We start from the raw sequence: 15,592 nt of genomic DNA, 5'->3' as shown, positions 1-15,592 counted from the left end.
GAATGGAGGCATAATTGGAAATAGAAATTCAAGGAGAATTTCAAAAGTCATCTCAAGAATTCAATGAATTCAAAGACAAAAATCACCAAAGATTTTGACACATTGAGACAAGATCTGAGAAATACAGTAGAATCCCTCAGTAAAAGAATGGAGGAGGCAGAAGACAGGAGCTCTGACATTGAAGATAAAGCTTTTGAACACTCCCAAGTGCTCAAAGAAGAAGGGAAGTGGAGAGTAAAAATGGATCATTCTCTCAGAGATCTCTGAGTTAATTCGAAGAAAACTAACATTCGCTTTATAGGTATTCTGAAGGTGAAGAGGTGGCTTCGAAAGGCACAGATGCTCTATTTCATGAGATACTGAAGGAGAACTTCCCAGACATGCCAAGCAATTCTGAAATTCAGATAGCAGACGGTTTCAGAACCCCAGCACAACTCAACCCGAATAAGACATCTCCTAGACACATTACAATTAACTTCATCAAAGTTAAAATGAAGGAGAAAATTCGGCAAGCAGCCAGCTGTAAGAAAACCATAGGCTACAAGGCATTAAAATGACTGCAGATCTCTCTGCTAAAACCTTTCAAGCTAGAAGAGGGTGGTCATCGACTTTTAATCTACTAAAACAAAATACCTTTCAACCCAGGATCCTGTATCCAGTGAAGCTGAGTTTCATTTTTGATGGAGAAATTAAATACTTTAATGACATTCATATGTTGAAGAAATTTGCTATAACTAAACCAGCTCTCAAGGATATTCTCAGACCCATCCTCCATAATGAACAGTACAATTCTCTACCACCAAAGTTAACTCACTCAGAAACTTGTGATCACATTCCAGCTACTACAGTGGTGAAAGGATTAAAAATGTCCACTGGAACTTTTAAAAACTTGATACCCAAAATGCTACCAGGCTGATCAATATTCACAATTAATGTGAATGGCTTAAATTGACCTCTAAAGAGGCACAGGTTGGTTTACTGGATATAAAAATTCAGGCCAGATATCTGCTGCATATAAGAATTTCATCTTACCTTAAAAATAAATATAGACTCAGGGTGATCTATATTTCAGGCAAATGGAAATCAGAAAAAAAGCAGGTGTTGCAATTTTATTTGCAGATACAATAGGCTTTAAACCAACAAAACTAAGGAAAGATAAGGATGGTCACTTCATGTTTGTTAAGGACAGCACTCAACATGATGAGATTTGAATTAACATTTATGCATCCAACCAGAATGTGTCTAAATTTATAAGAGTGACTCTACCAGATACGAGCAACTTAATTTCCACTAGTACCATAATAATCAGAGATTTTAACACTTCTGTGGTAGTGTTGGATAGATCCTCCAATAAGAATTGAAGAAATCAAATTTTAGACTTAAACTTAGCAATTCAACAATTGGATTTAACACACATCTACAGAACATTTCATCCTAACAAAACTATAAACATTCTTCTCATCAGTACATGAAACATACTCCAAAATTGCTCACATCTTAGGCCACAAGTCTAACCTCAAGAAATTTAAAAGAATAGAAATTATTCCTTGCACCTTCTCGGACCATCATGGAAAAAAAGTTGAACTCAGTAACAACAGGAATCTACATACTCATTCAAAAACATGGAAACTAAATAACTTTATGCTGAATGATAGTTGGGTCATAGATGAGATTAACAAGGAAATTACCAAATTTGTAGAACAAACAATAATGAAGACACAAATTATCAGAACCTCTGGGATACCACAAAGGCAGTCCTAAGAGGGAAATTTATAGCACTGCAAGCCTTCCTCAAGAGAACGGAAAGAGAGGAAGTTAGCAACATAATGGAACATCTCAAGCACCTGGAGAAGGAAGAACATTTCAATCCCAAACCCAGCAGAAGAAAAGAAATAACCAAATTTAGAGCAGAAATAAATGAAGTTGAAAACAAAAGGATTATACAACAGATCAATAAATCAAACTACAACTATAGTTTGCTATAACTAAACCAGCTAAAGTTGGTTTTTTGAAAAGGTCAACAAAATAGATAAACCTTTGGCTAAGCTAACCAGGAAAAAAAGAGTAAAATCTTCAGTTTTATCATTCAGAAATGGTAAAGATGAAATAACAACAGATCTCTCAATTTCAAAAACATCAATGAATATTATAAGAAAATCTATTCTCAGAAATACAAATATCTTAAGGAAATAGACCACTACGTGGAAGCACGCCACCTTCCTAGACTTTGCCAGAATGGAATGGGATTGTTGAACAAGCCTATATCAAGTTCTGAAATAGCATTAACTATACAAAATCTTCCTAAAAAAAAAAGCCCATGACTAGATAGCTTCACATCAGAATTCTACCAAACCGTTAAACAGGAACTAGTATGTATATTACGTTTTCCAAAATATAGAAAAACAAGGAATACTACCCAACACTTTCTATGAAGGAAACATCACCTTGATCCCCAAACCAGGTAAAGACCCAACAAGAAAAGAAAATTATAGATCAATATCACTAATGAATATTGATGCGAAAATATTCAACAAGATCCTAATGAACAGAATCCAGCGACACATCAGACAAATTATATACCATGACCAAGTGAGTTTTATCCCAGAATCTCAAGGACGGTTCAACATATGTAAATTTATAAATATAATTCATCACAGAAATAAATTATAAAACAAAGACCATATGATTCTCTCAATTGATGCAGAAAAAATCTTTTGACAATATCCAGCATCCTTTCATGATCAGAACACTTATGAAAATTGGTATAGAAGGGACATTTCTTAAACTGATAGGGGTCATCTACAGCAAACCCACAGCCAACATTGTATTTAATGGAGTTAAATTGAAATCATTTCCACTCAGATCTGGAACCAGGAAAGGTTGCCCATTGTCTGCATTGCTTTTTAACATTGTAATGTAAGTCCTAGCCATCACAATTAGGCAAGAAAAGGTGATCAAGGGTATCCATATAGGGTCAGAAGACGTCAAACTTTCACTTTGCAGATGATATGATTGTATATCTGAAAAACACCAGAGACTCTACTGCAAAACTCTTAGAAGTGATTAAGGAATACAGCAGCATCTCAGGTTACAAAATCAACACTCATAAATCAGTAGCCTTTATATATACCAACAACAGTCAAGCTGAAAAAATAGTCAAGAACTCTATTTTGTTTACTGTAGTACCAAAGAAGAGGAAATATCTGGGAGTTTACCTAACAGAGGACATGAAAGAACTTTATAAAGAGAACTATGAAACTCTACGAAAAGAAATAGCTGAAAATGTTAACAAATGGAAAAACATACCACGCTCATGGCTGGGAAGAATTAACATTGTTAAAATGTCCATACTACCCAAAACAATATATAATTTAAAGCAATCCGTATTAAAGTTCCATTGTCATACTTTAAAGATCTTGAAAAAATAATACTTCTTTGTATATGGAATCAGAAAAAACCTCGAATAGCGAAGACATTACTCAGAAATAAAAACAAAGCAGGAGTAATCACGCTACCAGACATCAGACTATACTATAAATCCATAGCGATCAAAACAGCATGGTATTGGCATAAAAACAGAGAGGTAGATGTATGGAATAGAATAGAGAACCAAGAGATGAACCCAGCTACTTACCATTATTTGGTCTTTCATAAGTCATTTAAAAACATTCAGTGGGGAAAAGATTCCCTATTTAATAAATGGTGCTGGGTGAACTGGCTGGCAACCTGTAGAAGACTAAAAATGGACCCACACCTTTTATCATTAACTAAGATAGACTCTCGCTGGATTAAAGCTTTAAACTTAAGACAAGAAACTATAAAAATACCTGAAGAAAGTGCAGGGAAAACACTTGAAGAAATCAAGCTGTGCGAATATTTTATGAGGAAGACCCCCTGACCAATTCATGTTGTATTTTTGGTGTTGCTTTTTAAACACCAAAAATACATTACTGGTACCTGACCAAACTAAAAAGCTTCTGCACAGCCAAGAACACAGTTAGTAAAGCAAGCAGACAGCCCTCAGAATGGGAGAAGATATTTGCAGGTTATGTCTCTGTCAAAGGTTTAATAACAAGAATCCACAGAGAATTGAAACATATTAGCAAGAAAAGAACAAGTGATCCCATCTCAGGATGAGCAAGAGACTTGAAGAGAAACTTTTCTGAAGAAGACTGGCGTCCAGCCTACAGACATATGAAAAGATGCTCATCATCCTTAATCATCAGAGAAATGCAAATCAAAACTACTTTGAGATATCATCTAACTCCAGTAGGATTAGCCCACATCACAAAATCCCCAAACCAGAGATGTTGGTGTGTATGTGGAGAAAAGGGAACACTTCTTTGCTGGTGGGAATGCAAACTAATACATTCCTTTGGAAAGAAGTTTGGAGAACACTTAGGGATCTAAATATAGACCTGCCATTTGATCCTACAATTCCCCTACTAGATATATATCCAGAAAACAAAAAATTCACATTATAACAAAGATATTTGAACCAGAATGTTTATTGCAGGCCAATACATAATTGCTAACTCATGGAAGAAGCCAAAGTGCCCATCAACCAATGAATGGATTAATAATTTGTTGTATATGCACACCATGGAATATTATGCTGCCTTAAAGAAAGATGGAGACTTTACCTCTTTCATGTTTACATGGATGTAGCTGGAACATATTCTTTTTAGCAAAGTATCTCAAAAATGGAAGAAAACCTATCCACTGTACTCAACCCTACTATAAAACTAATTTATAGCTTTCATATGAAAGCTATAACCAAAATAAAGCCAAAAAATATGAGGAAAGGGGAAAGGGAGGATGGGGGGGATGGGTGGAGGGAGGTAAATTGGTGGGACCACACCTACAGTGCATCTTACAAGTGTACATGTGAAATTTACTAAATGTAGAATATAAGTCTCTTAAGACAATAACTAAGAAAATTCAGTGAAGGCTATGTTAACCAGTTTGTTGAAAATATTTCAAATTGTATATAAAACCAGCACATTTTACCCCATGATTGCACTGATGTACACAGCTATTATTTAATTTAGAAAATGAGAGTGGCTACATTAATATTTAGTAAAATAGAGTTCAAAGTAAAGAAAAAACATAATAAAAACAGTAGGAATGAGAATGGTCACCAATGCACACAGGTTCTAAAAGGAGACAGCAACAGAAATGGAAGAAATTTTTGAAACTGCAGAATAATACCAAGTACAATTTTGTAAGTCTAGTTAAAATTGACAAATTTTCTAGAAAAGTAAATGATAAGCTTAAGAAATACCTCTAAAATTATATGAGAAAAAATGTATAACTACCAAAGACCGTAAAAGATTTTAATCAGTAGAAAGATAAATCATGTTTCTACATACTAATAAATAGTTAGTATTGAGAGGGCATCTATTCTTGTTAAATGAATCTACCAATTCATTGAATTTCCAAAGAAAAATACAAAAATAAATTTTGATGAACAAGCTGAACCTAGATATGCCATGGAAGAGAAAATGTACAAGAATAACCAAGTATAAAAGAAAAGAAAATGGGAAGTTGAAACCATGGAAGAAATGTACAAATTCTTAGAAACACAAAGACTCCCTAGGCTCAATAAGGCAGAAATAGGATTCTGGGACAGACCAATATCAAGTACCAAAATTGAATCAACATTAAAAAAAAAAATTCCTAACAACAACAACAAAAAAAAAAACAACATTCTGGACTAGATGGTTTCACACTTGAATTTTACCAGAATTACAAAAAAAGAACTGGTACCCATCTGCAAAAGTTACTCCATAGCATCAAAAAGGAAGGAATCCTTCCCAACATGTTTTACAACACCAATATCACTTTGATACCAAAGCTAGTAAAGGGCTTAAGAAAAAAAGAAAAACTATAGACCAATATCCCTTATGAATAGAGATGCAAGAAATTCCCAATAAAATCTTAGTGAACTCAATTCAATTGCACATCAAAAAATTAATTCACCATGACAAATTGGGCTGCATCCCAGAGATGTAAGGATGGTTTAATATACACAAATCTATAAATGGAATTCACCAAATAAATAGAAGTAAAAACAAAGAGTATATGATTCTCTCAATAGATGTAAGACAACCATTTGACAAAATTCACCCTTTTATAATAGGAATGCTTAACAAGATAGCTATAGACAGGACTACGTCAAAATTTTAAAGCCATATACAACAAACCCACAGCCAACATCATACTGAATGGGAAAAAACTAAAAGCATCCCCATTTAAAACTGGAACCAGACAATGTAGCCCACCATTACCACTTCTATTCAACATAGTTCTGGAAGTTCTAGCCAGAGCAATCAGACAAGAGAAGGATATCAAGGGTATCCAAGTGGGGAAAGAAGAGGTCAAACTAAATCATTCTCTGCTGATGATATGATCTTATGCCTATAAAGTCCCAAAGAGTCTGCCAAGAAACTCCTGAAATTGATAAATAAATTCAAGAAAGTCTCAGGTTACAAAATCAATATACACAAATCAACAGCATTCACATACACAAATAAAACTCAAGTTCAGAATCAAATAAGAAACTCAATACTCCTCACAATGGTAACACACAAAATAAAATATTTAAGAATATATGTCAGTAAGGAAGTTAAAAATCTCTATGAGGGGGGTTTATGAAGTACTGAAGAAGGAAATAGCAGAGGTTGTAAACAGAAAAACATATCATGATCATGGATCAAGAGAATCAACATTGTTTGTTTGTTTTCTTTCCACTAACCCAGGAACTTTTAATGCTCCTCCTCCTATTTACAATCTCCTTGCTCTGAGAGCTCTGGGCACAAGATGAACATCGTGTACTACATTCCTCTTCTTGAGGTAGTTCAACATTGACACACAGCAAATTGACTTATTTTTCTACCCTACCATTATGGGGTAATTATCATAAAGGACCCCAAGCAAAATTCTCATCCTGCATTCTTAGGCTACTTAATGGTCTTTTCCCTCAGCTCAAATAAAGTCGACTGACAACTAGAAGCACATGCAAGGAGATGGAAAGTCACACAAAAATTTAAAAAGCAAAAAAGCCCTCAAACAAACCCATAAAAAACAATCTGTACATATCACCACACTAACAGTCTCAACTTTGCAAAAGACACATTCACATTTCACCTGTGGCTCAAGCCACAAGCATTTCAAAAATTAAACAGCTTATAAAAATAGTGGAAAAATTTTAGCTGGGAGCATAGAACTAAAATCAACTCATTCCCTGGCAAAGAGTTCTTCCAAAATACCACCCACATCCATGAGAAGTGTGTGGCAAGCTGTCCAAGGCTGCTGGCACTCTGGCATACCCTCCCTCAGGTGGGCTTCAGAGGTGCAGGGATAGTGGCTGACACCTGTTCCAGGTAGGTCAGGGAGCCCTGAGGCATGTCAGCTGCACACTGATGTCTTCCAGCACCTGCTGCCAGTGCCTCAGCTTTGTCAAGTGCTTCTGGACTAGTGCGTCTTTCAACTGTAATTCATTCCTTAGCTCAAAGATGTCCTCTTTGATAACTTGCTCTGGTTTCTGGACAGATAACTGCAATCTTTTTTGTAGAAAAAAAAACATTCTGTCTGTCTTGCAATATCCAGAAGGTTCTGGATACACTGATCAACACCAGTTCGAATTTCTTCCTGATCAGTGCCATCGACATAGTCCTGACTCACCAGAGAAGCAAAACAAGCCTCGAAAGATGACTCCAACTCGTCCACCAAAGTACTGTTAGAAGGTCTCGGAGCACCTGGCACTGCCTGAAGCAGTGAAGCCTGGCCTGGGAGTCCCGGTGGGGGTGGGGAAGGACCCAGTGGCTGCCCAGAGAACATGCCGCCTAGCAAAGCTGCCATGGTCCAGAGCCAAGAATCAACATTGTTAAAATGAAGTCTATACTGCCCAAAGTGATCTACAGATACAATGTGATCTCCATTAAAATACAAATGTCATTTTTCACAGTTCTATAAAAGATAATCCTATACTTTGTATACCCTATATAGCAAAAGCAACCTTAAACAACAAGAAAAACTCAGGGGCATAAATTTGCAAGACTTCAAGCTATACTACAAAGCTATAGTAACAAAAACAGTATGGCACTGACACAAGAATAGAGACATAGACCAATGGATGATAACAGAGAACCCAGATATAAACCCCTCCTCATATTGCCATTTGACAAAGCAGACAAAAACATAGGGGAAAGAATCCCTATTCAACAAATGGTGCTGGGAGAACTGGGTATCCACATGTGAAAGACTGAAACTAGACCCACACTTTTCTCCAGTCACTAAAATTGATTCAAGATGGATAAAAGATCTAAATCTAAGGCATGAAACAATAAAAATCCTCAAGGAAAGTGTGGGGAAAACACTTGAAGGTATTGGCCTAGGAAACTTTGTGAAGAAGACTCCAGTGGCAATTGCAACAGCAACAATAAACAAATGGGAATTAAACTGAATAGCTTCTGTATAGATTAGGAGACAACAACCAAACCAAGCATACAACAATCAGAATTGGAAAAGATGTTTGCATATTAGGTATTGACAAGAGCTTAACAACTAGGATCTACAGAGAACACAAATTAAGCAACATAAAAGGAGCCAACCGGGCAGCACCGGTGGCTCAAAAGAGTAGGGTGCCAGCCCCATATACCAGAGGTGGCAAGTTCAAACCTGGCCCCAGCCAAAAACTGCAATAAATAAAAGAATAAAAAAAATTAAAAGAGCCAACAATCCCTTATATCAATGGGGAAGAAAGATGAATACAACCTTCTCTAAAAAAGACAGACGAATGGCTAACAAACATGAAAAAATGCTCATCATCCCTAATTATCAGAGAAATGCAAATCAAAACTACCCTGAGATATTGCCTAACCCCAGTGAGAATGGCCCACATCACAAAGTCTCAAAGCTGCAGATGTTGGCATGGATGTGGAGACAAGGAAAAAACACTTTTACAGTGCTGGTGGGGTTGCAAACTAATACAGCCTTTTTGGAAGGAAGTTTGGAGAATCATCAAAGAACTCAAAGCAGACATCCCATTTGATTGTTCAATCCCATTACTGGGCATCTACTCAGAAGAAAAACAAAATCCTTTTATCATTAAGGACATTTGCACTAGACTGTTTATTGCTGCTCTATTTACAATTGCCAAATTGTGGAAACAACCTTAATGCCCACCAATCCAGGAATGGATTAACAAGCTGTGGTGTATGTATACCATGGAATACTATTCTTCCACTAAAATATATGGTGAGTTTACATCTTTTGTATTAACATGGATGGAGCCAAAACATTCTTCTTAGTAAAGCATCACAAGAATGGATAAGCAAGACTCCAGTGTACTTAATTCTGATATGAGACAGTTGATGCTAGTACATGGCAGAGGGTGGGGGAATGGGGGAGTGGATTGAGGGAAAGAGAAAGAGGATGTGGGATCATGATGTGTGACACACCTCTTGGTGGTGGGACACAGTTATAAGAGGGACTTTACCTAACAAATGCAAGCAGTGTAACCTGGTTCTTTGTACCCTCAATGAATCCTCAACAATAAAAAAAAGAAAAATTGCTCATCATTTCTAATCATTAGAGAAAGGCACATCAAAACCATAATGAGATAGCATTTAACTTCGGTGAGAATGGCTTTTATTAAAAAGTCCCAAAACAACAAATGGTGGCATAGATGTAGAGGTAAGAATACTCATACACTGTTGCTGGGACTGCAAACTAGTACAACCTCTATGGAAATTAGTATTGTCAAATGATAAAACACAAATATAGTCTAGCAAGGGAGAGGGGAGAGGAAGTAGAGAGAGCAATTGGTGGGAGGAGAGAGGGTATTTGGAGGAATGTCACCTAATGTGTACAATACAACAATATATTTCAAAATAACTAAATTTTAAATGTCTTACAGCAAGTAAGTGTGATAGATATATTAATTAGTTTGATTTAAGCATTCCACATTGTATATCAATTCATCACATTCTACCCCATAAATGTATACAGTTATGATTTTAATTAAAAATTAAATTAGAAAAAAACAAAGTAGTATAGACATACCTCCCTCTCTTTTTCCTCCTATTCCATTTGATGTACCAATCCCACTGCTAGGTGTTAATTAATCAAAATAAAAAAAGACATTTTATAAAAAATAAACCAGCACCCAAATGTGTATAGTAGCACAACTCACAATTGCAAGGATATAGAAACAATCCCAAGTGCCAATCAACACGAGTGGATTAATAAATGTGGCATATGTGTACCAGGGGATAATACTCAGCTATAAAAAGGGGGGTGGACTAATACCTATTGTATTAACCTGGATGGAAAAACAAACACCAAACGTACTCACTATTAAATTGGTACTAATCAGTCAACACTTATGTGCACATGTAGAAGTAGAACTCATCAAAAATCAAGTAGGTGTGATGGGAGAAGAGGGAAGAGGTAAATTCACACCTAACAGGTACAATGCACCCTATCTGGGTGACACCTATAACTTTGACCCAAATGGTGCAAAACCAATGTATGTAACCAAAACAAGTATACTCTTGTAATATCCTGCAATGTAAAGAAAGGAAAAGGAAAAATATTTGCACCAAATATGGGATGGTTAAAGCAAAGAATTCTATGGCTTAATAGTATTCCATAGTATGTATATTCCACATTTTATTAATCCATTCATTTATTAATGGGCACTTGGGTTGTGTCAGCAAAACTCAATGAAATTCAAGTATATTGGTAGGAAGAAGGCAATGGGTAAATTCCTACCCAGTGTATACATTGTATGGGTCCATTGCACACTTTCTGAGTGAAGATCATACTAATAATTTTGACTTAAATGATATAGAAACAAGCTATGTAAATAAGGAGGGTGTACCCACACAGTATTCTGAAGTTTTAAAGAGGAAAAAAAAGAATTATATACACTATTCTAAATGGTATAAAGTATTTGAAAAATTTGTGATTATATTTGAATGCATATTTTAGGTTAGATTTACAAAACGTAAGTTGTACACAGCATGTGAGTTGCTACTGATGAAAGTATTTGAAATTGTTTTCACTAGAAGTTTTCAAAAATACCCTAAATTTATTTTTTTATCAAAATGATATAATGATAGAACCTCAGTCTCAAATGAAGAAAACCTTCATAACCTTAATTTCATAATATTTCCCCCAGCATTTATAGTCTAAAATTATCTAGAAGAAAGTGTGTTTTATATAGTAAATAAAGTACTGACCTGAAAAGAAATAGGATGGGACATGAATAGGCAATTCATAAAAGAAATACAAATAGCCAGTAAGTACATAAAAACACGCTCAGTCTTACTAGAAATAAAATTAAAACAATGTGTTCTTGTTTTACTTATCAGATTAAGAAATATTTTTGCCCACTTTCGTCAAATGTGTGGGAAAACAGTCACTTTCTATTATTGTTAATGGAAATATCAGCACAACTCTTTCAGTGGGTAATTTGTCTCTATAATTTTTTTAGTAAGTGTTACCTTTGTCCTAAGTTCTACTTGTAGGAATTTAAAGAAATAATAGAGTAAGTGCATAAAGATGTGGGTAATGATCTTTATTACAATGTTTATTATAATATAAAACTATATAAATGTTTGCTATGGAATCATTTTTAGCTATTACAAAGAATAAATTAGAAAAAAATGGGTCACAGAAGAGGATGTGCAGTATAAATCCTTCTACATAAAATCAGATAATTGTTAGCTTTCCAGGCATTTGTATGCTTATATAACACATATGTAAACAAAAGTTCAATGTATGACATAATGTTTATAGAATGTTTAGAATAGGCTTGGCACATAACATTCAGCAAATGGTTGCTGTTGTTATTGTTAGCATTAAGTAGTCATTAAGCATTCTGTTGTCAGACACTGTGCTAAGTACTTATGATAAGTATAATAATGCCTTTGAGGAACTCTGTCTACTGGTCATCATTCCTAACCATTTGCCCATTCTGCAGTGCTATTAGTTCTCAGATAGTGGTCAATGAGGAGTGTTTCATTTGTACCATCACCCCAGAATGTTAATTTCAAATAATTGAATGATTTTCCCCTAATTGAAAGTTAAAACCACAAATACATTGTTTTAAAATTCTCTTCATTTCAAGATGAAGATGGAACCAGCTTGAATTCAAGTATACTGGCAGCACTCCAAAAAATGCAGGATGGCTATTTTGGTGGGGCAAGGTAAGTGACCCTCCATACACTCTTTAGTGAAATAAAATGATATTTGATATAGTAATCTCAGATTTGTGATGCCTTTCTGTGTACTGTAGTCCCCCTATCCAGAATTTTGCTTTCTGAGATTTCAGTTAACAGTGGTTAACTGGTACCAAAATAATTGAATATGGTATACTAAGATTTTTTTTTATTTCTGATTAATATGAGGGTATGGAGGTTAGGTTATAATCTTTACATTTGTTAGGTAAGGTCCTATTTGTAGGTTTTCCTGCACCCAGGAGGTGTGCCATATACCCTTACATAGTTCCCATTAGTTGGGAGCACACGAATCCCCCTCCCTTCTCCCCTTCTTTTGAGTTTTTCTCTTATGTGGGAGTAAATTATTTTGTCTACTGGCTTCATATTAGTATTGAGTATACTGGATACTAGCTTTTCCATTATTGTGTTACTTTACTAAGGAGAATGTTTCAATTCCATCCAGGTAAATAAAAAACATACAAAGTACAATTTTTTATGGCTGAAAAGTATTCCATGGTATACATATAGCACAGTTTATTAATCCATTCATGGGTCAATGGGCATCTGGATAGTTTCCTTGGTGATTGTAAATTGAGCTACGATAAACAATCTAGTCAATCTAGTGCAAATATCCTTATGATAAAATGATTTTTTTTTCTTCTGGGTAGATGCATAGTAGTATGATTGTGTGATGAAAAGCAAGGTCTATTTTGAGTTCTTTGAGGATTCTCCATACTTCTTTCCAAAGAGGCTGTATTAGTTTGCAGCCCCACCAACAGCATAGAAGTGTTCCCTTTTCTCCATACCCTTGCCAATATCAGCAACTTTGGTACTTTGTAATGTGGGCTATTCTCACTGAGGTTAGGTGATCTCTCAGGATTTTGATTTGCATTTTTCTGATGATTAGGGACAATGGGTTTTGGGTTTTTTTTTTTTTTTTTTTGCAGCTTTTGGCTGGGGCTGGGTTTGAACCCACCACCTCTGGCATATGGGGCCAGGGCCCTACTGCTTTGAGCCACAGGTGCCGCCCAATGAGCATTTTTTTCATATGTGTATTAGCCATTCATCTGTCTTCCTCAGAGGAAGTCTGTTCATGTCTCTTGCCCAGTAATACATGTTTGCTCTTTTTGTTGATTAATTTGATTTTTCTATAGATTTTAATCATCAACCCATTGTCACATTCATAACACACAAATATCTTCTTCCATTCTGAAGGCTGTATGTTTGCTTTAATTGTTGTGTCCTTAGCTTTACAGAAGCTTTTTAGCTTAAGCCTCATTTATTTATTTTTGTTGTTGTTTTGCTTGCCAATGAATGGGGTGTTCTTCATAAAATCTTTCCCCAGTCATATATCATCAACAGTTTTCTCATGCTTTCTTCAGGATTTTTATTGTTTCGTGTCTTGGATTTAAATCTGTTATACACTATGAGTCAATTTTTGTAAGTGGTGAAAAGTACAGGTCCAATTTCAGTGTTTTACATGTGGTTATCTAGTTTTCCCAGCACCATTTATTGAGCAAGGATTCTTTCCCCCTGTGCATGCTTTTGTTGGTTTAGCAAAGATAAGATGGAAATAAGAGCCTGTTTCATCTTGAAGTTTGCTATTCTGTCCCATAGATCTGTGTGTCTATTTTTGTGCCAATACCATGCTGTTTTGATCACTATGAACTTGTAGTATAACCTCAAGTCTGGTAGAGTGATGCCTCTGGATTTGTTTTTATTACCAACAATTACTTTGGCTATAGGGATATTTTCTGAGTTCTATACAAAATGAAAAATAATTTTTCAAGTTCTTCAAAGTATGCTGTTGCTATTTTAAGGTGGATTGAATTAAATCTGTAGATTGTTCTGGGCAATAATGATTCTTCCTAGCCAAGAACATGATATAATCTGCCATATGTTAATATCTTCTGGTATTTCGTTTTTTTAATTTATTTTTTATTAGATCATAATTGTGTACATTAATTCTATCATAGGATACAGTGTGTTGCTTTCATATGCAGTGTGGAAAACTCTCCTCCAACTGGCTAACATAGCCATCATGACTTTCTCATAATTGTTGTGTTAAGACATTTATATTCAACCTTTAGACAAATTCACATGTACCCTAATAGGATAAATTATAGGCGTGATCCCCACAATATTATTCTCTTCACCCATACTCCCCCCTCCCCTTCCCCTCCTCCCCTTTCCCCATAGTCTAGGGCTCCATTTGGATTGTAGCTTTCCTAAGATAGCTAATAATTAGTTTCATAATAGTGTTGAGTACATTGGATATTTTTTCTTCCATTCTTGAGATACTTTGCTAAGGAGGACATTTTCCAGCTCCATCCATGTAAACATGAAGGAGGCAAGGTCTCCATCCTTCTTTGTGGCTGTATAGTATTCCATGGTGTACATATACCACAATTTATTGATCTATTCATGGGAAGATGGGCACTTGGGCTTCTTCCATGACCTAGCAATTGTGAATTGGGCTGCAATGAACATTCTGGTACAGATATCTGTATTATAGCATGCTTTATGGTCTTCTTGATATATACCTAACAGAGGAATTATAGGATCAAATGGTAGATCAATATTTAGATCTCTGAGTGTTCTCCATACGGTTTTCCAAAAGGGATGTATTAGTTTGCATTCCCACCAGCAGTGTAGTAGTGTTCCCTTTTCTTCACAACCCCACCAGCATCTGTGATTTGCGGATTTTGTGATATGGGCTAATCTAACTGGCGTTAGATGATATCTCAGAGTGGTTTTGATTTGCATTTCTCTGATGATTAAGGATGGTGAACATTTTTTCATATGTCTGTGGGCCATGCATCTGTCTTCTTCAGAGAAGTTACTCTCTTGCCCACCCTGCGATGGGATCATTTGTTCTCTTCTTGCTACTATGCTTGAGTTCTCTGTGGATTCTGGTTATAAGACCTTTGTTGGAAGCATAACCAGCAAATATCTTTTCCCATTCTGAGGGTTCTCTACTTACTTTTCTTACTGTGTTTGTGGCTGTGCAGAAGCTTTTTAATTTGAGGAGGTCTCAGTAGTATATTTTTGATGTTGCTTCAATTGCCTGGGGGTCCTCCTCATCACATTTTCGCCCAGGCCTATTTCTTCAAGAATTTTCCCTGCACTTTCTTCTAATGTTTTTATAGTTTCATGTCTTAAATTTAAGTCTTTAATCCAGTGAGAATCGATCTTAGTTAGTGGTGACAGGTGTGGGTCCAGTTTCAGTTTTCTGCCTGTCGCTAGCCCGTTCGTCCAGCACCATTTGTTGAATAGGGAATCTTTTCCCCATTCAATGTTTTTAATTGGCTTGTCAAAGATCATATAGCGGTAAGTAGCCGGGTTCAGCTCTTGGTTCTTTA

The 15,592-nt window shown here is 35.7% G+C and overlaps 1 protein-coding gene and 1 pseudogene across 3 annotated transcripts in view; one reads left to right on the top strand and one right to left on the bottom strand.

The window, feature by feature from the left end:
• Window positions 1-15,592, top strand: part of PHKA1 (phosphorylase kinase regulatory subunit alpha 1) — a 404,208-nt gene that overhangs the window by 156,141 nt on the left and 232,475 nt on the right. For all 3 annotated transcript variants that reach the window (XM_003803354.3, XM_003803353.3, XM_012813746.2), the window contains exon 17: window positions 12,140-12,218. In XM_003803354.3, coding sequence (XP_003803402.1) covers window positions 12,140-12,218 — 79 coding nt within the window. The remainder of the gene's footprint in view (window positions 1-12,139; window positions 12,219-15,592) is intronic.
• LOC100952163 lies at window positions 6,949-7,863 on the bottom strand (annotated as a pseudogene).

Source organism: Otolemur garnettii, unplaced genomic scaffold (assembly GCF_000181295.1).
Source record: "Otolemur garnettii isolate 467f Iridium unplaced genomic scaffold, OtoGar3 scaffold00295, whole genome shotgun sequence".
Lineage (NCBI taxonomy): Eukaryota > Metazoa > Chordata > Mammalia > Primates > Galagidae > Otolemur > Otolemur garnettii.
The sequence above is the reverse complement of the archived record's forward strand: the minus strand, read 5'-3'. Positions and strand labels throughout refer to the sequence as shown.